This window comes from Branchiostoma floridae, chromosome 4, assembly GCF_000003815.2.
Source record: "Branchiostoma floridae strain S238N-H82 chromosome 4, Bfl_VNyyK, whole genome shotgun sequence".
Lineage (NCBI taxonomy): Eukaryota > Metazoa > Chordata > Leptocardii > Amphioxiformes > Branchiostomatidae > Branchiostoma > Branchiostoma floridae.
In genome coordinates this window covers 14,920,441-14,932,343 of record NC_049982.1, presented here as the reverse complement: position 1 = coordinate 14,932,343, position 11,903 = coordinate 14,920,441, and the positions used below count along the sequence as shown (strand labels likewise).

At 40.8% G+C, this 11,903-nt stretch overlaps 1 protein-coding gene across 1 annotated transcript in view; it reads right to left on the bottom strand.

The window, feature by feature from the left end:
- The window catches only part of LOC118414728 (shootin-1-like), a gene marked incomplete in the record, with an annotated part of 16,305 nt that extends 5,281 nt beyond the window's left edge, over positions 1–11,024 (bottom strand). The window contains 11 exon segments of the mRNA XM_035818936.1: positions 8–100; positions 394–488; positions 783–864; positions 1,859–1,956; positions 4,470–4,599; positions 4,832–4,926; positions 5,209–5,269; positions 5,746–5,798; positions 6,053–6,109; positions 6,528–6,707; positions 10,333–11,024. Coding sequence (XP_035674829.1) covers positions 8–100; positions 394–488; positions 783–864; positions 1,859–1,956; positions 4,470–4,599; positions 4,832–4,926; positions 5,209–5,269; positions 5,746–5,798; positions 6,053–6,109; positions 6,528–6,707; positions 10,333–10,435 — 1,047 coding nt within the window.
- Between the last annotated feature and the right edge of the window lie 879 nt (positions 11,025–11,903).

Genomic DNA, 11,903 nt, shown 5'->3' with positions numbered 1-11,903 from the left:
GAGTCACTCTGTCCAGTGCGGCCATCAGTCGGTCATCCATGGTCACTCCACCTTCCAAAATGGCACTCTTGTGTCGCAGCGCATTCCTCTCCTTACGAATCTGTAAAAAGCAGGCGTTTGCATCAAATTGAGGTCATCTGTATAACATGTTCACTGGTTCTATATGTGTAAGAGTAAATGGACAGAACAATTGTCACAACTATATCTAGTATATAACGTAACATTTGCAACGAAAAAAATTACAACGGCAAATGTAAAACTGGAAAAATAAATCATAGTCCTTCGACCACATTGTATGCAATTTGAAAATCTCTGATCCAGTACACGCTATATCCTTTCTTGATTCTCCTAGCTTCATTCCTTCTTTCCTTGTTGCTTTCTTCCCTCACTCACCTTATAGGCATATTCCTCTGCATGTATCCTGAAGTCTTTCTCCTCCTCCAGTGTCTGCTGCAGATCTTCGTACTCCTCCACAACCATGGTGGACACTGGGGATGGCAGGTGGAAAATACATGACATTGTACTTATGCAAAAAAACTTCATACGCTGTCAATTAATGAAGCAAACGAAGGGACACCATCCATTTAGGATGGATTCTCATTATACCGAAAATGTATTATTTCATGAAATGTTCTAGGAAGTCAGCCTGTTTTTATAGACTAATACTTGTTCGAATTAGAAAGTCTACAAACTAAATGTTTGAAAGTATTGAATGTGTCAGGACCTGTCAACAAAGAGCAACTGACTTAATAAGAAGGGCATGACGCAACTACGGTACTTACCCCGTTTGAATTTCTTGACTACCTCTTCCAAGGACGACACCCGTACTTTTGCTTCATTATGCTCCGCCCGTTCTTCCTCATACTGTACAGGGAGAAAAGGATCAAAATCAGCTAAACTTAACGCACACTTATGAGGAGTTTCAGGTATTAGGGTTGGTAATGGTAAGGTGGAAATTCAAGGAAGGGCTACATGAGTGCTCACTTAAGCATCTCCACTGCATGTTGGGAGAAATATTACCCTTGTATGGAGTTCGAAGTTTAACACATGCGCTCATCACGGTAGCTTCTCTAACCATACGGCAAAAACAAACTTTTAGGAGATAGTAGCTGTACTGCGCAGTAACTCTTTGGGTGAACGAACGCGTGAATTTTGTTGTGGTGTTTGGGTGCTGTCCTTGGTGCTGAAACCGCTCGCGCCTACGGGATCAGTCTCACTTATCTCCAGTTAACTCCTATCTCGAGAGCGAAATGGTAAAAATTGGCCCAAATACGTGATTTTGTCATACTGACGTTTGTAGGTAAAACTTACCAGGGTTGGGAAACGATGCTGAGAGCAGCGAAAAAGGAAAATATGGGATAAAGCATGCATTATTAAGTGATACATGCAGTGAATTCAAACTGTTAGCTAGCCGTGCGTCAACGGAAATTGATGACGTGTAAAGAGCAAGGGGTGCGAGCAGGCAAGGGAAATAACAGGAAATATAAAGGAAACGTGTAAGGAAACCATATAACCTTTAAAAAGAGAACATTTTAAAATGTAGTACGAATAGAGTGTTGTCTCCTTTTTTGTACAGGATCGTTCCCTGCTGAGTTTTAAGGAAGGAAACTATTCCAATGATTATGTGGTCAAATATTGATTGAAGCTTTTTATTAGGTATTGTAAGAAATTTTCAAAATCAGGACGGCTGTTTACCTCCGAAGGCTGTAGGAGTGTAAAAGTCCCTATGTTCAAACCTTGATTCTGGATTACCTTGGTATTTAGGAATGTCCAGATCATCAGTGCCTAAACACATAGACAATGAAACAAATTCCAAATTATTCGTAAAATTCAAGTTCTTCAGTCATCAGTAAGTTACCTTTTCTTTAAACTCTCTGGCTTCCTTTTCTGCGCAGTGTGCGCGGTCATTGGCCACCGTCAGATCGCTGCGTAGCTTCCCTACTATGGCGGTCAGAGCTGCGAAATGAGAAAATAAGCTTTTAGTACATATGAAAGAACAGTAAGCTTTAACTTATTTGGTTCAGCAGCGGAAACTTAAAGGTCAGTGACCTTTCCTGGCCGCGGTCCAGAATGAGAAGACCTCCCTCCGCTATGTTTCCTTAGGCCTGGGCTTGCCATGAATTTAAAAAAAGCAACAGGAGGCACGTAAGGAGACTTCTAATTTCTAAAGACGAAATCAACAATACAGTGTCTGAAAACTAAACCAACATGGAACATGCCTTGTAGTTAGGCTGTCATAATAAGCAAACTCCAACTTGATATTAAAGAATATTGAAAGAAAATGTCGCTTTCTCTATAATTCTTAATATTTCTTTTATCCTCTTTACGACGCTATGTGGCAAATTTCCGGATACATGTGTGGGAGGCAACACCTGTGGGTCTTCAACAAAACGAACCAAAGTTATACTATAAATCTGCTAGACTTAAAGTCTCACTGCCCGTTTCTTTTAAGAACATGCGATTCCGTTGCAGAGCATGATATCAAGGACACGCCGGCAAAACAATCGTCCACTTCTTCAAGCGTTGGCGTCGAGAGTGCAAAGCACACACCCACGCACGGGTTTCATAAGAAGTCTGGGTTACAACTTTCTTGGAAAGATCAGAAAATCGGGATGCTGTTTTCATGATTAAACAACGACAGTGTGGACATAAGCAGCCCTGCAAATGAAATTGGACATTTACGAGTATATGCCCAAAATGCTCATCCCCCCCCCCCATCCCGTTGGAATAAATTCAGCAATTTTATTTCGAAGTTATACCAAGATGGCGGTCAGAAAAAAAACACTTCTTGTACATATCTCGGAATACAGGAAGCTGGAATGTCAACAAGAAGTTCGTGTTACTATGCCCGACAAATATCACATATTACAAGTCGTATCCTTTTGTCGTGCAGTGTAAACAAATTACACAGACTATATCAGCAGCATTTGTCCAGCTAATTGCGCAATCACTCGTTCTGTCAATACAGCTCCACAATCTCTAGTACATTTTCCTTAATGTTCCCTACGGTGAATGATATAAATAGCTTGTAAGAAAACGGAAAAGAATCAATTAAAGGGACATTTCTTTTTTGGCGCTAGCGCTGAAAATGATGGTGTTTTAGACCAACTTTAAGAAAAGAATTTTGCTTGCTGACTGCTAAATGGGAATCTACCCAAGCAATATAACGTACGACACAAACCGCAACAATAATTGGTCTTATGTACAGGACTAAACTCCTTTCGTATTGATACAACATTGTTTAAACATAACAATGAGAGCACAATGATATCATTTGAGACAAATGTGATCAAGGATTCTGTATGAATCCGTTTCCCTTCTGTTCTCAGCGTGTGTGTTTTGCTACGCATTTCTGACGATAGTTGAGGGTACAAATGAAGGACTGTACGAACCCATGTCTCCTGTACCTGTCACGTGCACCTCGTGGTACTCCAGCTTCTGGATGGAGACATACAGCTCCGGTGTGCGGAACATGGACGTCAAGAACCACTTCGGAAAATCCTTGCCCTCCATTTTACTCCACAATCTCGCTTATTTCTCTGTAGCCTACGCCCTTTCTTGTCCACGAATGTGGTGTAGAAAACTCAGACTTATTGCTTCAACATATTCATATCTTTCACATCCTGACCTGCGTTATTATGCAGAACCGAGCTCTCTGATTGGCCCCAGAATGGCATTGAGAATACCAACGAATGAGATTGGCACGTTCAGCACGATCTAAGATATACCCCCGGCACGTAGTGCAGAGAAATGTAATTTTCTCCGTTTTTTCGCGTGTTCACGGTATGTAAGAAACCTGCTCCGTGAGCTACATGTAGTTGAACTTGTTCCCAAAGAGGGGGTATTTCTAACAAGCGTACTGTAGTCTATTGCCTTTCATGAACCATCCACATATGCATCTATGTAGTAGAGTGATCTTCCTGTGAAGCTTTCATACCAAGCATATGTGGTACAGTACTAATCTCCTCTCAGGCGATGTCTTGGTCAGGACATTATGTTATGATAAGATTCAAGACGTCTTAGATACGTTGAAGTATCCACTATTGGAAGCTACAAAGTCTTTTCCTACTCAGGAATGGTTTTGCGAAATTATACATATGTTACCCTTAGATTGCGAGTGTTGTTAACGCGTGGGCGAGTATCGTAGGAACATAATATGTCGAACTTATCGACTTTGCCAAAATGAAACAAGAAAACGTCTATGTGGTATCGGTACAACGGTACTGACGAAAGATAACGGATGTTATCTGAATCGCGTCTGACCGTTTCCAAAATAATATCCAGTTCCTTGATTAATTACTACTTGGTACAAGAAATGAAAACCTCTAAAATCTAACGAAAACCGTAATCATGTTTACATACAGGATCATTCAAATAGCCATCAACACAAACCACTTCAATTGGTTAAAAATATAGCCTATCTACCTACCAGTTACCGTTAACAAACTGTAGAAAGTTTGTGGTCTCACCAGATATCCGGCTGTTGAGTTCGCTGATTTCCGTGGGCTCGTGGCGGTTCTCGTTAATGGGCACCTTCCCTCCGTGCTCCAAAAGGAAGCCTTGACTCACTCGCTTCAAAACCTTGTTCTCTTGAACCATCTGATGGAAAAGTTGAAAGAGCACAATAAAAAAATTAAAAAAAACACAAAACCAGGTTTTCTGAATTAGTTTTCCTAATCAATTTTCAAAAAGTTTCTGCGAGTACAATAAGACTGTTTAGAAGACGTTGTAGAAATTCTCTTCAGGTGTTTTATCTATTTGGTTATGTCCCTTATACCTAAGACCTTGCCCATCATTAAGTTTCTCTTGACACAAAGATAACCACCCCGACCTTTGCTGCGTATCTCTCCGCCTCTATCCTGCAGCTCTCCTGCACCTCCAGCTGTGTCTGGATCGTCTCGTAGTCATCCACCAAGAACCGGGAAGCTGGGCACACAAACAATCTGTTATCAGGTCATCATTGTCATGATTCAGAGAACCACTTTCATAGATATCAGGCAAACGCTCAAATGACGATCCAACCCTGGCCTACCGCCGAGAGTCAACCGTTTTTTTTTTCAAACAGATGTGGTCAGGGAAGGGCGTACAAACGGACACATTCTCCGCGACAAGCAAACTCGATTCGCCGCGTGTATCATAGGCAATCGATGCGTAAGAGTGACAACAACAAGAAAACAAAATGATACAAAACATAAAGTTTGACTTTACCTCTTTTTAACTTGCTCAGCTCCGATTGAGTTTCCTGCAATTTTCCCACAACCTCCATATACTGGCGGTCACGAAAGGTACAGAAGACAAAGGAAATACATTCATCATTATTACCTGATACGAAAACCCATGGAAAATTGACACAAAAATCCAATTGAATCACACATTTCACATAAATTTGCGTTATTGACGATGTTACTTTGTGCATGTTACTATTTGCAATAGCCAAGCTCTAACTATTACAAGCTGTATATAACGTCACATGTTGTTGAGCATTCTGACGTTGCAAGCGCTGGCCGTTTGTTGAAATATAGGATGAAGATGGCAAGAAGGAAGACGAAAACAGGTCACGAATATGATGACGTGGCTAACAGGCAGAAGATGGAAATGATGTTGTCGATAGGATGACGGTAACGATGGCAACAATGACGCTGGTAGCGATGATACCGATGGCTGTATCTGGCGGTAACTTGTACTGTTTCGTTTGTTTCTAGATTATGTCTGTCCGCACGTGTTGTCCATCGGTCTAATTCTTACCTGTCTCTGGTTCTGTTCGTAGCACCATCTCAGGGAATCAAACTCCTTAACTGCTGCAAAAAAGACACACTGGTAGTGAGGACACACGCAAGTTACTCCTAATGTTTTTGTGTAACATTTATCAAATCATTAGCAGTGAGTGGGTGTTAATGCTTAGTTAGAATTGCGAATTATACACTTTCCTTCAATTGCAAAGCAAAAGTTCTTGCTATATTTGCGATCAGTTGTTGGTCTAATAAAAATCTAACTTTTATAGCATCCTAAACCCCAATAAGCCCCTCTAGCTCTTCCCTTCCCAAGCTCTCACCTTTGGTGATGAGCTCCATTGGGATGGGTCCGTTATGGTAACCGTCGGGGGATTTGCCTGTGGAAGAAATATTATTTCAATTAAGTTAAACAGAACTGAAATCAGTTAACATTGTTTTGTAGCTTGGTTGTTTATTTTGTTGCTCTTGGTCTAGTCAGCTGTTATTTCTGCTCCTCGTTCATTTCACTCTACAATAGTAAATAATTTCTTTCCCTCGAGCTCACTTACACATGAGAATACACTCGCTCGTCCAGTCTTTCAACTGGTCAATAAAAATAGATAAAAATCCCATGCCAGTATCGGTTCTTCATTGTTTCATTCGTTCATGTACCCTAGCCTGGAGTCCAGCCTTGTTCGCTTTAGTCCGCCGCTTTAGTCGGTACCCCGCAAACGGCCAACGGCGGGGTAGCGAACTTCGGGAGCGGACTAAAGGGAATAAGACTGGACTCCAGGCTATATGTACCCATCCCCGTACCTCCCCAGCTGAAGGTATTGTCGGCCATGGCGCTCCTGGGCCTGGGCCTGCGGGGTCGGGTGAGGGTGTCGTGCGGGGACGGCACGGGAGAGATGGAGGTCAGAGACGTGACACTGCCCGTGCTGTAGCCTGTGGACGCCGTGTCGGAGTGGGTCCCGCTCTCACTAGGGAGTTTCTCGTCTGAGGAGAAGTTAAAAGCCAATTAAGATAATACATTCCAGAAACATTCTAATGTCACAATGAAGGTCAAGGTTGTCAGGGATCTAATACTTTCTTTACCCTTTTGTGCAGACATCAATAAATGTAGCTGCAGCTAAGCTATTTACATTGTATGGCATTTTGAATAAGTAAGTCTAGTGTTTTGCCACACTATCAACAGCCTTCCCTGCTTCTGTACACTGAACAGACAACACCGTGCTTGCGCCGTATCGTTGTATCATCTCACCATTACAGATAATGATCCTCGACTGCCCAACTTGTGTCGTGTTCGTGATTATTTCGCCACTGCAGTGCTGTGTGAATTTAAAGGCCCTGCCCGACCACAATCCTGTCGGCTAAATGGACAAATTAAACAACCACCTGATTATCATTAGTGTTAATGACAGTCCCGTATCCTACGTTTTGCATTGCGGCTCATCTGATGATGTTTGGAACTGTTTGCAAAGGTTTGAATGTCAGTGAACCTTAGCACTATCTCCATCTTGGTTTTTGTTCGTATTTTCTACACCTTAAATTACTTTTAATGGTGACACACAATACTCATGGCACCCACTGAGCCAATAAACTATTTTCAGCGAATTTCGCAACCCTACAGGGTCTGATACAACATATATGCTGAGAACAGACGTTCATAGTTGACAAACATGACTTCGTACTTTCTGAAGTTTTACATTTTGCCCTGTGTCTGGATGCCGGTGCAATGTGCACATTCCGGTGCGACCAGGTGGACTAACATTGCCTCAAGGGGCAGGTTTGTCCCTGGTTTGTTACCTATCAATGATGAAGGGCGGTGACCCGAAAGGCCACGTAATATTTACCAACCACTGTGACCTTTATTTCTATTCGAGTCAATCTGTAAAAGTTTTCTGAAATCTTATCAACTAGCTCTACTGAAATAATCAACCATAATGGCTGAAATACGTGTGCACGTACATCGACAACAGTTTCTTAAAACAAAGTTGAAACGTTAAAATGTGCAAACGTTAGAAAAATGATGAGATTTAACAGAATAGATATGTAGTAATTGTATTGAGTGCCTGGCTACTTTCTACTTGTAAATGACATGAACATAGTGACATTATATTGCTTAAGCATCAATGCAAATACGAAAACCGTCTTGTAGAATCCTCTTTTTCGTACATGCTCGACAAACCCAGCAAAAGTAATAGGGATGCTTTGTCTTCAACTGATTACGTCACCTCAAAACGCTGCACACACCTGCCCCAAACATCATGAGATCAAAAGTAGGTGTGGTTGATGAAATAAATAGTATATATCACATCGTATTACATGACAAACACCTGACATGTCATCTTAATTCAGGACTGCCTGGAAAAACCACGACGGGATTTACTCTAGATATTGTAGAAGGGAACGTAAATCTGAAAGTCGTCTGGAAGAAAACAGTCTTTGAAAAGTTCATTGTCAAAAAGTATATATGAGATTAAAGAATTTCGATCCCCCCCTCCCCTCTAGCTTTCCGGCTTTGAGATGAGTCACGCAAGCCTGTGGAAACAGGTATAACTTCCGTGTCAGCGCACCCCATGAGTTATGCGTATTATTTTGTAACCAGCAATTCATATCCATTGAAGGAGCGTTCTTGTGGTTTAAATGCGTATTTCAAATTAAGAATGTGTAGAATCGAATGCAATTATTATTGCAAGCTTAATATAATATGATTTCGACAGTCCCAAATGAAATTGAAATGAGAATACGTCTTATTTTTACCATTGTAGAGAAGTTTAAAACATCTGATTGCCCAAAACGTTTTTGAGTACGAGAGGAGTTAGATTGATACTGATATCACGTGATATGCGTAATGACATGATAGATACATTAATAAGCGGCATATCCCTGTCATTAGCTTAGCTCGACCCTAAGGGGACCAGATTGCAATGGGCTGTATTTACAGGCTTCCGTGTGGATTCAGGCTTCGACCTTTAATAAAGTATGACAGAAAAGGTTCCTTTGTGAATAGGAAAGCTATGTAGATAATACAAAATCCCCAAGAGGAAATCTTCCTGTTGTGGAAAAAATAACTTTTGTTATGGAAGTATCTGAAGGTTCACTGAACCCAAACGATATTGACATTTCCATGCTGAAATGTGTTGTTGTCAACACTGTTCTCTTGTTATAGAAAAGAAAGCGGAATTTCCCAACCTTAGTGCAGCATATACAGTGTGTACAGTTCTGGACGAGGTTCGATGAAGCATGACTACAAAGTCCCTTTTATTTACACTTTAAACAAACTTCGCTGCGTTCGCATAACAAAATTGACATCATGAAATGTCAGTGCAATTAGTATGTTACAAACCAAAGTAATAGCAATTCTGGGAGAACTAATGTAGAAACCCCAAAACAAAGTAACGATTCTCAAACGACCAACATGAAATCGTGAAGTATTAGTTGTGAGTTCCAACACTGTCATGTTGTTTACTAATTAAGATTTGGTGTTCAGTTTCTAACTTCACTAAGCAGTATACATTCCTATTGTTTACTGGAGGACATTGTAAAGCTCCTATCTTGGCACATACATGTACATGAAGTTGTGGCGCTTCCGTCACGACTATTGGATATCATGCGAATATAATTTTGCCTTCTATGCACGCGGATACCTATCTCGATGGTTAATCTCTAGCTATATGTAACTATGTAATTTTGAGAAAACCCAGTAATCAGCATTATGCTACTGGACAGCCTGTCTTCCACATGCCTTATGTTGTTTACACCAGCTTCTCATCGAGCTTTCAACAGTAGGATCGCTTCTATTCATTTCCTCTTTTCTTTTGTTAAAAAATCTTATCTACCTGCATTTTTGGGATGTCTGTGGTTTGAGACGGTACTGACTTTTCTCTTCACGATGATTCCGTCAGAGTAGCCCTTTATTAGACAGGTGATGCCCTCATTGTCTGATAAACCATTACATACAAAAGATGAACAAAAGTAGTAGTAAAAGACTGGTACAACAGCATGTGTTGAATTGAGCTGGAAAGTACCAGTGATCATGGCGTGACGCGTGCCGAGATTGTGGCGATGATGTCAGAGGGTCAGGGGGCGTGTGGCTGAACAGCTCACCATCGCTGCACCAATGTTACCCTAAAGTTTAAAGTTCAAAGTTTTGTGACAGCTGTATATTCTTTATGGATGAACAAAGTCTGGGTCAAAAGTTTGAGGATATTTTCAGATCGTTTCCCGCCAAGTCACCGCAGCGGAAAACAACAAGGCTGTATCAACATTTTGTTGATAGCTTGTGTGAGACCGATCACAATGTCCTCCCAAATGTCGCTCATCACTTCAGATGTCGGAATGAAACGTAACAAATAACCCCGAGTACTCTCTATCTGGGAAGGTAGAAACTGGCACGACAGGGTCACAGCCATTTTAAATTGGAGGCAGGGTAAAATGACTAGTTTTAGTAACACACCTGGACAAACACCAATGATAAAACAAACACCGAAGAAGACCATGGTCACGTTAGTTCATCTGTAGATCTACCATTCCTCTGTGTAACTCTGAAGGAACGTGTGGTTTAGGAGGTTAGCCCAAGTCACATGATGCTTGGAGCCAACTAGGCAAGGACACTTACATGAGCCACGGATCCCGTTGACGTTGTTGCTGTCATTTGGATGAAGGTACTCCCTACTGGAAGCCCTGCTGACCGTATTGGACACGAACGTGTGTGTGAACATCGGGCGGCGGGCGTCCAAACCGCGGATGTACGCCAAAAGGTGGAGTTCTTTCCCGGCGTTTGGTGTTCAGTTCTTTACTGTTGTGTCATGCAGACGACTTCCTCTCCATATTGTGAGGTGGAGATGTCCTGAGGGGAACGAGCCATTGTGACGTCATACCAGTTCAACAACTTCTCCCTGCATAATTTAAGCTGGAGAAAACCATAAAATGAGAACAGGGGTGGCTTCGTATGCACGGATTTTCAAGAACGTATATTCTTTCAAGCATTGAACTTAATGACTACAGTATGCACGACTATTTCACATATTCATTCTCAAATGCAACCTTACAATCAACGCTTTGCGTCAACGCTTAGCCTATCGCAGACGCACCGATCGACACACCCCGTTGTCTCGACAATTGTAGTATTGAAGAGGTCCGACGGGTCTTTATAGAAACATACTGCGTCACCACAATTTGATATGAGTATCACGTCGGTAACGATATCTCAAAAGTATTATTGGCGGATGTTATTTACCATGACAACAAAGGGCAAAAAAAGTACTACTGTAAGCAAATCGGAAAATTGCCCCTAAACCTTGTGCTTCTTATAAGAATTTTGGAAGTTAGTAAGGTTTACAGAGCGATTTGCTTTTAAAATATTTGGTGTCAAATATATATATATACGTCAAAGTTAAAATAAGACATAATGATTTTTTGATGCACACGCATTCTGACTAGCCTTCTCGATCTCACACTGCCTTTTCCGTTGTCAGATTTTCCATTGCTTTCATAAAAAAGGACATTTGGTCGTAAGGTCTTTCAGAGCAAAATCAACGGAACTATCACAATTTCAAATTCTTCCACAACTCCTCCTAAGTACGGATATCTTGTGAAACAAATTGCAAATAATCTTGTCCACAACTTAGAGACAGCTGTCTGTAAAAACCAATGCCCAAACATCGCCTATATAAAAAAAGATTGTGACTGTTACAAGCTCAAATTCATGATAAAGAGTCACCCTACTAATCATCAGAAGTAAAACTTGATTATAAATATGATCATTCTGCTTCCGGTCTATCGAAAGGGAGAACAAGGTGGATTTTACAGAAAATATTTCTGTCACATGTACAATGTAGTTAAGGAACAATGATGGAAGAAGTGCCCACCTAATCTATTATACATTATAGTATATTCTAATCTATAATTTGACTTAAAATAACAACCCACATTACTTCACCAAGAAACTTGTGTATAGAAACATTTATTCACCTAATATAGAAGTTAAAAAAGTAACACACTAAAATGTATTTCAAAGCAAAGGAACCAAATTTTTACAGCCACCAGACAAATTACAACCTTCCTCTTTTAAACATGGAACCATTTACTTTTATTTTCACCTACATTCAATTAAAATCATTCTTGGTTCAATGCAGTTTTTAATTCTCATAACTAATTCAATGCAAACTAAATACAGAAACATACAGA